Raw genomic sequence first — 15991 nt, forward strand, 5'->3', positions numbered from 1 at the left:
ATCTTAGTAAAGAATTCTGGGCGAAATATCGACCAGAAAACTAACGTCCACAAAATTACAAACATAATTTTTATACATTTTCCGTCAGCGTAAATATATATAACGTCGCGTTCTACGGAGAAATTGCGAATGTATGACATTACATTACATTTAAACGAGGAAATTATATGTAATATAAAATGTTGTATAAATCATATTTTGGATGTCAATTGCTTATTACATTTACACGCGTTATTTTAAACGCTGGTATTTAGAAATAGTAAACAATTTAACGCAATCATCTACATATAGCTGACAAGGACATTTATTAAGAAATAAATAAATTACTTCTGAAAGCGAGGTATCGAAAAAGATTAATTTGGATAGGATTGTTAAATGCTAAAGAGCTCGCAAAAATAAGTACTGCTATAAATGTTAGACTATGTCATTTCTAATTCTATAGAAACAAAATTTTAGCCTTGTAAGAATTTTCACGATTATTAGTCTGGCAGTCAACGTGTTAACTATTTGCTGTCCATATTTTCTGATTTCGGTACAGTATGTCACCGCGGAGTGCTAAAATATTTGAACAATCTATTAGGATTTTAATCGAGTCGTATGTAAGTTGAAAAGAAAGTCATAATTATTATTTTACTTGTATCATTCATAGATTGTCATTTATATTTGAAACGTTCTCGTATTTCGAAACGTGTTGCTACTCAAATGGAAGGAATTACCAAGCGTTGTATCGTCGTGGTGTCTTTGGTAATTAGTTTCATCGTCGGCTCTCCTTCGTTGTCTCCTTCGTAATCGAGTCTTATCCTCTTCCGGATTTAACAACGACAGTTTATAGTTCGACACTGTAATGTTCTTCGCGTTTAAAGACAGTATGGTTAAACCTGTCGTGTCGTTTACGTAAAACTCGATAGCTATGTGACCATTTAGCCTCGATGGACCATTTATATTAATTATTGGCGTTAACTCGAGCTGGTATTTCAAGGGATAGACAAAGGGCGAAATTAGAATTTCGTCGATGGTGTCGATTTCATCCTCGATATCATCGCTGAGTAAATCGATGGTGTCGTACGACTACAAAATAGACGAATAGATAAGTGTAAACAATTTATTGCGAATAATTATTAAGATATTTAACCCATTCGCTGCCAACTACGAGACGTCTCGTAAATCAAATTGATTGCAATTGCTCGAGGGATAAGTTTATATCATTTTGAGGCACGAATTATTGGAAAAAGAAGATCGTAAATTTTCTTTTTAAAACAATAAATTCAATATCACTGTCTATTATTAAAATAATAACTAGACTGCGGATCTTTATGCATTTATAATATGTATGTCGAAATATGTAAAATATATGCAAAATATATGCAAGTTGTATGCAAGGTATATGCTAAATATAAGTATAGGGAATGTATGTATGGATCTATAAAATAATTATATAACAACTACTTATTATTACTACATAATTATTTAATAACTATTTTTTATTGTTTTATTTATTATCATTTAAATTACAATATACAACAATAGTTTTTTCAATATTTTCGATTGCAAATTGTTGCCTCTTATCTGTTAAAATTAATGTATACGCCAAAAAAAGAGCGTTCCACACCACATGATGTTATAGGGGCATATTTAAATTTACTTCAATGATGTGCCAGAACCTCTCGTGGTTCTTGCTTATTTTGAGTAATATATTAAAGTGTACGTTTCATTTTAATACTGATTCCATTTTATCTATAACTTTTTCTTCATAATCACCGGGTATAATTTTTAAATTTTCTGTAACTGTAGTTACCAAATCTATAGATTTTGTTAGAGGTAATCCTATTGTTTCCAATTTCGTAATAGCTACTGATTAACTTGGAAAATGGAGATTGACTCCGTCTGTTTACACATCATATCACCGACTTTCTTTTGTCTCTCACTGTATGTCGATACAGTACTTACCAAATCGAAATTAGAATACGTTGTCGATCGTAGCTGATCAATCTTTTAGGCATATCTATCTTATTTATTCTGGCGGACCAGTAAATATTCGGATATGCATTTATGCAAAAAATATGCACAATATGCAACATATGCTATATGCAAAATATGCAAAATAAAAAATATATTTTTGGAATCATCCAATCATGACATAAATTTCTGCCCAGGTCCCATTCGTCTATCTATTTTCTATAAAAATATACATTTGCATAAAGATCCGCAGTCTAGTAATAACCTAGATTACACATTTGTATTAACACGTTGACTGCCGCGCCTATTTTACGTGGTTTGCCCATGACGCCAACATGAATTGTCGCCATGTTGTCGCCGGTCACCGGTGGCCCCCACGGCAATCAACGTGTTAAATCTTGGCGCCCAAGGCAAAAACCTTCAAATTTGCCTAACAGTGAATGGGTTAATCGATCGATGAAATGCATATATTCGTCAAGGAGTACCATTCAATTTTCATGGTAACCGTTATGTTCATTCATTAAATAATACACAGGATAAATTTAACGACACTACTTTCGAAGAATTTTGAAGCATTCGTTAGTCACAGAAGAAAAAAAATGTTCTTTCTCTTCAGATATTCCTCGGTGAGATATGAGCCGTTGATTGCACAAATCGATTAACTCCATGAAACAAAAAGTTGAGAAATGCAATGAAATAGGATCTGAAATAAATTGTTTGTTATTGAATAGCCAAAAAAGTTTCGCCGTCTAGGGCGACATATGTAATTTAAAAGTGATTTTTTGAACGTACAATATCAATTTTACTTATTCCAGAACACAACTAATTATTAATTAAAATAATAATACATTGACTCACGAATGTTCATAGATGTTTCTTTTCGAAGTAGAGTTTTTGGTTTTTATTATAAAAATGGACTGGACATGATTCTATAAAAAAATATCTCTACCGCAAAGGGTTAATCTTTATTATTCAGAAAAGTTATTATAAATATAAAAAGGTATGTCTTTAAAAGGGGGGGGGGGGGGGAAGTAAAGTAGGGGAAAAATGGAACTACAAGGGGCAACAATTGGGAATAGTTAAGGAATATAAATACTTGTGGGTATGGTTCTCATCAGGGAATACAATGGAGAAACATATCCAAATGATAAGCGGGAAAGTAAAGAGAGTGATACATGATAAATGGAGCATATACAAAAAGACAAGAATAAGCAGTTTTTTTTCATTTAAAGTTCTTAAGACCCTATAGGATCAATTTCCTTTACAATTTTGACAATACAGTGTTGATACAAATAACGTTAAGAGAAGGATAGGTAGTTTAAGAAGAAGATTATTTCTAATGCACGCCTTAGCAAAAAGTGTAATGATGTATACATAAAGTAGAGGTATGCGGATGGTACAGGAGAGAGCAGATGGAGAGATTACAGGCAAAGTATGTTAAAATGGCGGTGGGAATTAATAAAAATATGCCGAACTACATATGAAGAAGTAAGGCGGGAATAGGGGGGATAGAATCAGAAATGTGGAAAAGAGCAACAAGATATATAATAGAGGTGATGAAAATGGGGGATGAAAGATGGATGAAAAAGTGTCTAAGGGAAAAAATCAGGGGAATATTGAACCGAAACCCATAAGAATGGGGAAGGCAATTGAAAAAAGTGATGGAAGATGTAGAAGAAGAAGAAATTTGGAGTTTCGTAAGGGAAGGGAGAAGAGAAGAATTAGAGAAAAGAATAGAAAGAGGCATACGGTGCCTTTAAGACTTTTGTTTCACCGAGTGAGTACTATACGATACTATACAAAAAAATTTGACCTTGAGTTTCTCCGTCAAGGTCAATTATGCAGTAACTTTCCTTTACAGTTCTTTAACGATTAAAAGCTATAGAATCAGCTGGTGACGCCATGACAAAACATTTTGTTACACCCTGTACAAAGATAGATCAAGAAAATTAGCTAGACTGGTATAAGATAGAGAATTCGCGCTTCTGCAGAGGATATGAGGAGAGAAAAACAAGGAAAGGTTAAGGAAACATGGGCAAGAGTGAGATGCGGAAGCATAGGAAAAGTAGAAGGTAAGGGGTACAGGAACACGAAATGCTCTTTATGTGGAGAAAAAGAGGAAACGATAGCGCACATGTGTGAATGTGTAGAAGGCTTAAGAAGAATTGAGAGAGAACGAATGAAGAGGTTGGAAGAATGGACGAAGAAAGACACTGGATTAAGGCTAGAAGAGAGGATTAACAAGTGTCTGAAGAGGAAGCCGGTAGTAGAAAGAATTGTGCGCATACATAGACGATTTTGAAAAAATAGTAAGAAAGAAGAAAGAGAAAAACAATAAGATTGAGGCAGATGGAAAAGGAGAGATGAAGAGATAGACTCACCGTAACCTAAGATAACCTAAGATTCTAGATTATAAGATTACTATATAAGGAAAAGGGGATATAATGTAAGGAAAGGGGACAAGTGTAAAAACCCATAAAGGTATACATGGCAACAAAATAAAAACTAACTAACTATAAAAAGGTATGACTGTACCAAGTGCTTCGACACTTAAATTTAAGATTTTTCAGAAAGTGGAGTTAAAGGGTAAAACCACTCTAGGATGTTCAAAAAATCAATTGTTTTTTTGCTTAAACGATACTTTAGGGTCATAAAAATAATACATCATTTGATTTATAGTGAAAAAGAAATGTTAAAAGGTTCAATTATCGATTTTGCCGCAGCGCCTCAAAGCGCGATTAAAGTGTTTATAAAACTTTAAAGTGTTTTTCTCGAAACCACTTTTTTCAAACTGGGAGGACGGATTTCTCAGTGACTATTGCATGGATCGAATTGAAATTTTTACAGTAGCTTCACAACAATATTCTCTTTGGAAGTACGTAGCCGTATTTTGATTGAATGTAAACTTTTTTTTTATAAACAATTTAATGCTCATTTTTAGGGGAAAAAGTCGATTCAATGTTTAAAAAGTGCGCCACTTCCACAAAAATTGATTAAGAAGAAAAACCGTACGTACTACCAAAGCCAATTGTATATAGATCATAAATTTTCTTTAGTATTTGTTCCATAACTCATAGACGCCGAGAAATCCGTCCTGCTGTGGCGGTGTTTTCAAAAGAGCTGTTTTCGACGATGAGCTCTGTCGCCGCCATTTTGTCAGAAAATGACAATAAAAAAATTGTTTTTCGTTCTTCAATATGTGTTAAATAAACCCTCTGAAAAGACATTCTATTCCATTTGTCACACTCCCAAAATAAATTGTCAAATTTAGGTCTTTTTTTTAACCGACTTCGAAAAGGAGGAGGTTACTCAATTCGACATATATATATATATATATATTTTTATGTATGTTACTCGGTTACACCCAGACGGCTTGACCAATCGGGATGAACCTGTTGCATGTTGTAGAGCATGTCTCCGAGGTGGTCCCATTACCAAAAAATTTTGGGATTTCTCATTTTTCCTGCCTCTAGAGTGGTTTTATCCCCTAATCGATTTGTGCAGTGAACGGCTCATACAGCGTTGTGCCGTTGTTATTGTGATGATTTATTCTAGTCTCGCTTACTTTTTTCTTCGGCAAGGAATTGATGTACCATCCGAGGGATCCCGCGGCGACGATGCCGATGATAAAAACTACGATAATCGCCGCTATCTTCGAATACGATAGAAACCAACCATCGTCCCTTTTGTATTCGATGTCATCGCAGGCCATAAATTCCACCGGACTGCCATGAAACTGTGGCATAATTTGAGCTGTGACAATGATTCAGAAGATATATTAATAAAGACGTAAGGAAAACAAAAACACATATAAAACACATATAAAAGAAAACCAATGTAAACTTAGGTATAGAATAAGTTAGAATTAGTCAAGTCAGATACTACGACGTCGCTATTAATGTTTACAAACAGTAGGTCAAGTAAAAAGAATGACTAGAGTGCGAATTTTATGCATTTACAACGTAATAATAGTAGTAACTACAGTAATATAGAAAACACACAAACATATACGTAACGTATATTGGCTATATTCTACAATTATAATAATATCGTTGTTTCATTTGGCATAAGTGCATATATCTTTTGGTTATGTTTAGCATTTGTTTATTACATTAGTTAGTATCATGAATGCATAAAATCCGCAGTTTAGTAATGACTAGCTATCAATGGAATACTAATTAAATTTTTTAATTGTGAAAAGTATCGTTTTGCGAATATTTGAAAACATATTTATAAAACATCCCAAATTCATCTTATATTAAAGTGGAAATCGCACATTTTTCGTAATATTGTATCTAAATAATCATTGGTAATTGGGTACGCCTCCAATCGAATATTTGGCTAATGTGTCTGGCCATTGCTCGTTGTTTCTACTTATCCCGATGGCTTCTTATTCTGCTTATTGTTAGCGACAAGATTATTATAATGCGTATGTTTACGACGATAATACATACGCTTTTATTGCGCCAGAATTTTGTTACGGTACACCACATATTATTCTATACACTTCGTATGCAAACATTTTTTAAGATTTACAAAAACAATGATTTCAAAATAAACGATTCTATCGGTTCACCTTTGACGCTATTTTGAACACATGTTAACTGATAATTCACGAAAATTGTTATATACAAATATCCTTCTAACCTTTAGAAATAATCTCCTTTAAACAAAAGTTTCAAATCACAGTTGGATAAAAAATTGTTATTACTTGAAGCGCGAGCAATATTTTTGCAAGCTATCCCGATAAGGGTAACTTTTATATTTTATTTTGAGGTTAGAGATATTTCTTTTTTTACATTTCTGTAGAGGATACCTCTATTTCTATAGAAGATACCTCTTTTACAATATTCCAATGTCAACAATTCTAAATTACAACTTTCAGTTTTGAATTGTTGCCAATTTGAACCACTGTGCGTCGTTCACATTTGACCTCATCTTAAACACCTATTAACTGATCATTATCATCTTTAAACAAAAATTTCAAATCACAGTTTCATAAGAAACTATTGTTACTTGAAGCGCGAGCAATATTTCCAAGCTGTCCTGATAAGAGTAACTTTGATCAACTGTACAATCAAAAATATGAGGCTTGGAGACATTTCCTTTTTACATTTCTACTCCTTTACAATATTCCAATGTCAGCGATTCTAAATTACACCTTTCAGTTTTGAATAGTTACCGAATTGAACCACTGTGCGTCGTTTCCTTTTTAACTTCCCGTATATACAATTTTACGTGACGAGTTTGGATCAGTTGATCGAAGATTCTCGAATATGAAATTATCACAGTCGACTCTAGATGATATCAGTTCCATCGTAATCGTGACGAATTCGCGTTATCGTAATTTTCAGGGCAAACGTGGCGCGACAGAGGTGAAATTGATGGCTCGCGTTCCACGCACGTTTCAGGGAGCTCAATGCACACGCTTCTAAATATGTTTAACAAACGGCTTCTCAAGGTCCTTTCTGTTCGCGTTACTGGCCGACTATTAACTATAGAATTCGCATAATCATTCGCGTAGTCAACAAAGCTCAACTCGCTATAATTCTCGAGACGTTAACGACATTACGATGCGTGGAATTCTCCTCGAAGGCACGGACTGCGTTTCCGAGTCGATTGTTCGTCGGAACAGTTTTTTTTTTTTTGTTTTTGCACCGGTAGTTTGGTATGCGAGCATTAGGAAAATCTATTCAAAGACTTCGCAAATTGTACGTTGACGAATGGTCACTTTTTCAAACTTGCGACCACGTTGAAACCAATTGTATGAAGATAAATGGTAATCACTTTTGCACTGTTTAAGCATCAACGTATGCAGTATTAAGACATTGCCGTTAGACAACGTTTACACTATTTCGCACAGAAAATGTCTTGCGAAGCACTTAAGGGGTTAGTTGCAGTGAGGAAAATGAAAACGGACACTTTCCTGTCTGTTTTCTTTAAGGTATTAAATAATAATTTTTATTAATGAAATTTAAATATATGACAAAATATATCTTAAAGAACTATGAACAAATTTTTGTTTTAAAAAAAGGTTAATTAATTTCGTCATAACAGGCGATGGCATGGGTGGCCAAGATTTCTCCAAACTGGTATACCTGTAAGGATATTTATTTCGAGGTTCGGCATAAAACTTTCAAAATTCAAAGACAACAAACACAACATATCATCGACAAAATCAAATCGCAATACAAAATACAAAATGAATGACTAATCAATAAATTACTACCCAAACATAACCGACAACTATAAAACGTACAAACATACTTCGTGGTTTTAAATATTAACATTCATCCGACATTCATATGACAATACATTACAATTAACATTCATCCAACATTCACATTACAATACATTACATACCTGAAAATGAACACAAAGGTAGATTTGGAGAATATATTAGACTAATCCCTGATGGAAGAATTTTGAAAAAAATTAATTTAAAACAAAGTGGCGTACATTTGAAGTTGAAGTTCAACTTTCATTATAAAAGTAAGTGCTTAAATAGAGAATAAAAAGTAAAGTATATAAAAAAATAAAAAATCCTTCGATCAGGGACCCGTTAGTCTAATATATGTATTTTCTAAATCTACCTTTAGTTTTGTTTTCAGGTGGACCAGTTTGAAGAAATCTTGCTCATTGCAAACCAAGTGGCCACCCACGCCATCACCTGTTATGACGAAACGAATTAACCTTTTTTTAAAACACAAATTCTTTTATAGTTCTTTAAGACATACTTTATAATATATTTACATTTCATTAATAAAAATTATTATTTAATACCGTAAAAAAAACACTCAAGAAAGTGTACGTTTTAATTTTCCTGACTGCGACTAACAACTTAAACCTCGGATACTTTCCAGTAAGGGAGAGCCTTGTACCTCGAAACAATGTAGATATTTAAAACGTCAGTTACTTAAATCACGGTTCAATATTCTATTATTAGATGTAATTTATTTAAGGAACTTCTATCGATTTTCGTTCGAACTCTATTAAAACCATACAGGGTGTCCCACGTAACACTTTTCACGATTTTTCAAACATTAGGTAGACTGGAAAATAATGTCGTTTCTTTTACATTAAATTCAAACAATTTTTTAATAAATTTCTATTTTTAATCAATTATGTAACCGCCCTTGTTATCGACAGCCTCGTACCATATAGTGTGTAAATTTTCAACGCCAGATCGATAAAAATCAGTGAGCCTAATACTTGCGATAATCTGACAAAAAAATATTGGGTTGTCCGGAAAGTTTGTGGCTATTTTTAAGAAAAATTCAAAGGCATATTTGAATTTTGATGTATATTTATTGAATTATATATGTACCAGTTTGTTCCACAACTTTTCCACCTTTTAAGGAATGTATACATGTTATTTGTTTTCAGCCATTCCGACATATTCAGACCTGTACCGCCTACTAAAAATCGGCATGAACTTTCCAAACAGCCCAATATTTTAAACAAAATGTTGATCAGTTTTCGATTGGCTATTACGACATCGTCGTAATCCAATGTTCCTTTTTCTTTAATTAATAAACTATGCCGAGAACATATAGAAATGGATCTTGTGAAACGAAATTATTATATAGAAGCACTTTGAAACTCTATTTAAATTTTAGAAACCATTATACTTGCTAGCGGTAACAGATAAAATTTTCATTCTTGTGTTTAGAACTATAAATATTGATATATATTTTTCACTCAAATATCTCAAATTTCATACAGTATAGTTTTAAAGTAAAAAAGTGTTGCAAATAGCTTGCCATTTTCCGATGATTCGTAGGCGTTTAAATCAATTATTTCCGAGTCGGATTGTATGTCATCTGTATACAATCTAATATTCATAGGCTTGGAAATATGTCGATTAAATAATTTTCTCTTCAACACCGATAAACGCCGTATAATTAGATTCCCTCGCAATAAATCTTCCATCAAAGGCATAGAATCATTCGATAAATACTATTCTTCTCGCATCTGCCAATGCCATACGTAATCTCGCAATACTCGTCGATCTTCTTTAAACTTCGTCGACCATTTTAACCATATTTTCTGATCTGTGTTCGAACTTGCTAGCCTCTTCACGCTTGGAATGCTTTATTTCTACTTTATTATTCTACATCTTGAATATAATATTTCTCGAAAATATTTGTATTTTTCTCTTATGCTTTTCAAATATTTCCAAGTACTCTCTCTTTCTTGGTTTCAATTAAATATTCACTTAGCAATTCCTGAGAGGCAACTAAACATTTCCAAACATGTTTGTACGCAATGCGTACTTGACTTATTGTAAACAATCTCGACGCTTCCTAATTTCTATTTCGAATGTTTTCGTTTCCATCTACTACTTTGGTATAAATAATGCCTTTACAAATCTTTATTCGTAAAATTCAAGGTATATGGACATTTATTCATTCTATGACTTACATTTTTTACGAGTCTCAACATTTAAAATAATCGTACATATATTTGCATAGCAATATGTTTTGATTACTACTTTGTCTCTTTGTGTCTTTTGTCAGTATGTTTACATTGTATGTATATCATATTAACTTGTTGCACTTATAAATAAACTGCGAATTTTCATGTATTTGTGGGCAATGAAAATAGGAGATAAACTCCGAAAATGTCTATAAATTCTTTCATTTTAGTAACAATCTGTATTTCCTTATTCTGATATAACAATCGTCGTATTAACTTTTGTAAATATACTGCATATTAGCTTTCTGTTAAAATGAAAAAATAAAGTAAACAGAAATAAAAGGGGAGGTGACTAAAAGAAAGAGTAAAGAAAAAATAGGGAAAAAGAATAAAAGGGAATAAGAAAAGTGTACGAATAATACAAGAGGTAGATATCGACACGAGGAAATTAACACTTTATTTACCGGGAGCCTATTTGTAGGCTTTTTAATTGCAGTGTTTAGCTATTCGAATTTATTTACTGTGTTGATGGCTGTCTACTTACAGTGTTCAGTGTTTGGAAACAGACTTTGCTTTCAATGTACCTAATAACAGTATGGAGAAATTATTGTCAGCCTAGATTGGCATATATTGGCTACTGTAGAAAATTCTTTTTCGAATTAAAGACTGTTTCTAAATATCCCGGTAGATAAAGTGTTAAGTAATTTATCGAAAGGAAAACATGTTAGGCGGAAGTTGATGTTCATTTCTCCAGTGGTACCGGAAGAGGCGTGCCGAAAGAGAATCCGCGCTTTCGCGTGGCATTGAATTGTTTCACCTACTTAAAAGATGTTTCGTCGACGATAACGCACGCGACGTGACCGAAGGTTACTACTTACGGTGCTTCGTGGGATTACGTATGCGAATCGGACGTGTACTTCACCGCGGTAAAATTCGTCTCAAGATTGTGTTACATGTTATATCACACGGTGTCTGACCAACGCGCAAAACAAATGAAACTCGAAACAACCTGCACCCACGTACGATCCTTTCGTCGTTCAGCGGTGTCCATTCAGTGTAAATCATTGCGCTATAAACCATACTTTACTTGAATTTCAGCTTACATAAAAGTATTTTATTGTCGACATTCCATGTACTTTTGAATTTATGGACATTTTCATCCATTACGTCCTATTTTCATTCGCCATAAACGGATGAAAATTCGCAGTTTATTTATAAGTGTAACAAGCTAGTATGATATATTAGCTATACGATAAATCACAAAATCGATCAGACAATGAACTATAATTAGAGTAATATGTATAATGCCACTACTTCTAATGAAATTAATAACGATTGTAAGAATTCTATTACAGCAAAATGAATACAGAGAGAGAGATATGTTCATACTTTTACTTACTAATTAATTTACACCTAACTTTCTTTACACAATTTCCAAAATGACGGATTTTCAGAAATAAACAATATTAAAAACAAATATTTTAAGACTGTAATTATACCAAAATAAGTAAATTTCAAACAAGATCGAATCCTCTAATTTAATATTTACTACAAGTATAACGATTAATATAATATTTATCAGCATTATCATTAGAGACATAGTCTTTCCTTAATTAAACAACGAAAAGATAAGATATTTTGATTTTCCGTGTTCACAAAAACAGGCATTATATCATTTTGATACTGGAGTGCTGGAATGCTGGAGATGTAACATTGATCGCAAGCACGCGTACTACGTACGGCTACAGTCGTGTAATAACTGCAATCGTACGTTTCCTCTTCGAGAACATATACCAATATTTCGCTAGTATACTATGCGCTACAAGTTTCAGTCATTCCATTGAGTTGCGAACTTTTCAAATATAAATAAATCATACGAAATACCATATAAATCAGTTACGCTTCAAAGCTTCCGAGCGATTAAAGCAATCGAGCAATTACAATTCTAATAAATACCAATTACAAAGTTTGCGATTCCAATTATCGCTCGCGACAGTAGTAATGCCATGAAAATTGATTCGACGAACAACTCGATAGTTCTTCGAATTTAAACAAAATATAAAAAAAGAATTTATTGGTTTTTAAACTGTATCAACGTATCGCGGAGTATCGTTAAATTATTACAGGACCAGATAAGCATAAAGTATACCAGTTTTCAATTGTTGTCACTCAATATATTCTCGAATATGTTCTTAAATATTAACGAGCAAATATGAAGAATTATGCAAAATGTGTAAATTAAAGAGCACATTATAATAATCGTTTTACAATAACATCCTGTAACAATACGCGTTTACATTAACATCCACCACTTAATATACTTGTAACGTTAATACTTGTAACGTAAACGTTCCATTGAAAATTAAATTAAATAATTGCTTTGAGTAGTTAATAAAAAATATTTCAAAGAAAACTTGTAACAGGAAATCATGAATATTCGCATGGAGATAAATTTGACCTTAAGTTCATTATCAATCCATAACTTTTCGGCACTGTCGTGTGCTTTTATCTACTCGTTCGTACACGTTTTTAAATTATTAGTTTCATTTGCATTTACTGCCGCTCCCACCGACAACTAAATACTCGTCACAGTTGTTTTGATGGTAAACATTCATTTTAAAAATGTTTATTAGCTTAGGTATTTAACAGCTTGCCGTACGAAGCTGTACGAAGTTAACGTTTCAATTTTTTGGATTAAAATCATTTAAAAAATAATCAATTATGAACGACTAGTGGCCGCTATCAATTAAATGAATGACTAAAAATACAATGGAAGAATAAGTCATTAATACGTATAAAATTACGAGGTTGCCTTGAAAAAAACGTTATTTTTTTATTTTCATTGAATTTTCTCATTAATTGACTGTCATAGATGAATAAATGTTCTTATTAATCGAAACACCGAATCGAAAGCACTATACTCGTTCTCAAGCATGTATTTATCAAACGTTTCGACTACTGTTTCTGGATCCTGTTTAGTATAAACAAACTTCTAAGCATAAACTGCAATGTAAACAGATAGAAAACGAAAGTAGAATTCGTTAATTTCTTAAGATGGAAGTGGTCGTTAAACAAGAAAGAACAATACTCAAAGTGTCGAGACGCATAGCAACATTATCAATTATTAATAATACTGCTTGCTGAACTAAACCAAAAAGGTGCTAAGTTTCACGAATGTTCAATTTTCAAAACAAAATTCGGTAACTATGGAATCGAGAGCGGCAAGAATGAATCGAATGTGAAATTGTAACGTTACTTACAACTTCTACGCCCATAATCCTGCCAACTGGAAATAGATCCTCGGCTCATGTCATCGATTTCCGGTTACTTCGATCAAAGGAACACCGATCCCGCGCAACGTGCAACGCGTAACAAACAGATGCGTCACGTGAACCGGCGAGAACAAACGAAAAATTTGCGACCAGTTGTCTTTTCTTTAAATCGATCTTTGCGACCACGAAGATGTTCCTCGTTCGTCCAAGTACAGTACAATTAGTCGTTCCACCTGTGATGCAATGCGTGAACGTAGTCTCGGCAGTCAGAATGCAGTTTGTAGCTCCCCACTTTTTTCAATCGTTGCCTCGACGTTGTGCCACTCATTGCGCACTTCTGTATATCGTGCATAATCATTCAGTCTTCCTGTTTCCCACTTCCATAGGTTTTCTTATCGTCGAAAGTATTTTCAGCAATCGTCACGCAAGCGGTTCTTAAATCAGAGAAGCGGATCAGAGAAGTGGATATATTTCGAGGGACTCGAAAGGAAAGCGGTACAAGCGACAAAATCTTTGTAATTGGAAACGAAAAAGCAGACACCGCCGCAAAAGAAGCAACCGAATTACCACCAAACGAACTTGCAACACCAATACCATGTCTTGACCAAATAATTAATGTAAAAACAATAATAAAAGAAGACTGGAATAAAATTTGGACCACAACCAACATATCAAAAATTCACAACATCATCCAGAACTTCTATCAGCAAATACCAACTATAAACCTCAACAGGAAAGAAAAATCTGTATTGTCTCGACTAAGAATTGGCCATACGAAAATCACCAACGACTACCTCGTCACTAAAACCGAACCCTCCAAATGTCATTTTTGCCAAACCCATCGTCTAACAGTAAACCATCTATTATACGAATGTAAAGAAATATAACAGAAAAGGAAAAAATACGGAATCAAACCAGACTCAGCCCTAACAGTGCAAGACCACATCAGAAATACAATAGACTTCCTCTAAAACATCAATATATATTCTAAGATATAAATAATCGCAAATAGTTCTGTCGCTAATGACCTTGTAGTCGATGCGACATAAAACAGACAAGGAAAAAAAAATCTTTCGATTGAGAAAATAGTAAGGGAAGTTGAAAGCTACGAAATGCATAATACTCTTCTCTGATTATTTCTCTTTATTTACGTTCTTAGGACAAAAGAAAGCGAAAACTTGAACGAGTAGATTTTTAAACGAATATGTACCACAGGAGAGACGGTCCAAATTGTTTGTCTTAGTTACAAATAAAAGTCATTTTTTCGATATAAAATAATTGTATCCCTATCTTGGTATCTTTACTACGTGAGTAGAGTATTGAATTGTTCTTTACTCTAACTAATCATAATTTTAGACGATATAGGTACCGGAGTAAAGTGGATGAAAATTATTCTAGATGCAAGAAAAAAGACCAAAGAGAATAGAAGGAATAAATAAAAGAAATTAATTTTAAGTTACAACCTTAGTAGTAGGTCGTAGTCTTTGTTGACATAGACTCTGTAGTAGGAATAAGAATACCATTGTTAAGTAATTCATAAGAGAGTAGAATTTAGGATAGAAATATCTAACTAGAATCATTATTGTATCTCTTGGTTCCCATTAGAAAAGAATTATTTTTATCTTTTCTTATCTCTGTTACATCTTGTTACTTGTAATATCATAATATTACATTTAGCCACGTTTTATTTAATCTCATTTCTAACGATTCATATTGTTCTTCCATTGTAGTATCGTTCGGTTCGTATTTTCGTAAATATTCTAACACGATTCTAATATTTTTATTCGATGACTACCTGCGCCCCGCGATTTCACTATTCTTATTCACGTATGTGCAATAATTACTATTGTGTTTATATAAGTATGTAGTTAAGTACTTTGTAACAGCTAAACGCATTTAACTGGGTATAATGTAGAGATAGATTTTTAAATGTAAATATTAATGACGAATTATGTCGTGACCTAATAATTCATTTCTCTGTGAATTACGCTAATTTACAAACTAAAAAAAAAAAGTACATTCAATGCCACAATTTTTTTCTTATGTATTTTGGCCTGCTAAACTCGAAAATGGCAATGAAAAATTTTTCTATGGATAGGTTTTTTTATATGAATTTTTAAATCTTTTTTCGATTTTCTTCTGAGATTCACATTTTAGACCATATCTCGAGGTAGAAACGTCAGATTCAGTCGTGCAAGATGCCATATTAAAGGTAATCGAATTTCCAACAATTGCTTTTAACATTGTTTTCCAATCGGTTTAATAGTGTAAGTGTTACAGGCCAACATATATGAGAAACTTCGATTTTTTCTGCTAAAATAGAACACAAAAATTTCATCCATCGC

At 33.0% G+C, this 15991-nt stretch overlaps 1 protein-coding gene across 3 annotated transcripts in view; it reads right to left on the reverse strand.

The window, feature by feature from the left end:
- Positions 1–13954, reverse strand: part of LOC128875523 (thyrotropin-releasing hormone-degrading ectoenzyme-like) — a 35694-nt gene extending 21740 nt beyond the window's left edge. For 2 of the 3 annotated variants that reach the window (XM_054121157.1, XM_054121155.1), the window contains exons 1-3: positions 13635–13954; positions 5522–5709; positions 717–1068 (exon numbers count right to left, since the gene is read on the reverse strand). In XM_054121157.1, coding sequence (XP_053977132.1) covers positions 717–1068; positions 5522–5709; positions 13635–13683 — 589 coding nt within the window. In that variant the 5' untranslated portion in view covers positions 13684–13954. The remainder of the gene's footprint in view (positions 1–716; positions 1069–5521; positions 5710–13634) is intronic. The other variant, XM_054121156.1, reaches the window with a different exon arrangement.
- Between the last annotated feature and the right edge of the window lie 2037 nt (positions 13955–15991).

This window comes from Hylaeus volcanicus, chromosome 4, assembly GCF_026283585.1.
Source record: "Hylaeus volcanicus isolate JK05 chromosome 4, UHH_iyHylVolc1.0_haploid, whole genome shotgun sequence".
Taxonomy (NCBI): Eukaryota; Metazoa; Arthropoda; class Insecta; order Hymenoptera; family Colletidae; genus Hylaeus; species Hylaeus volcanicus.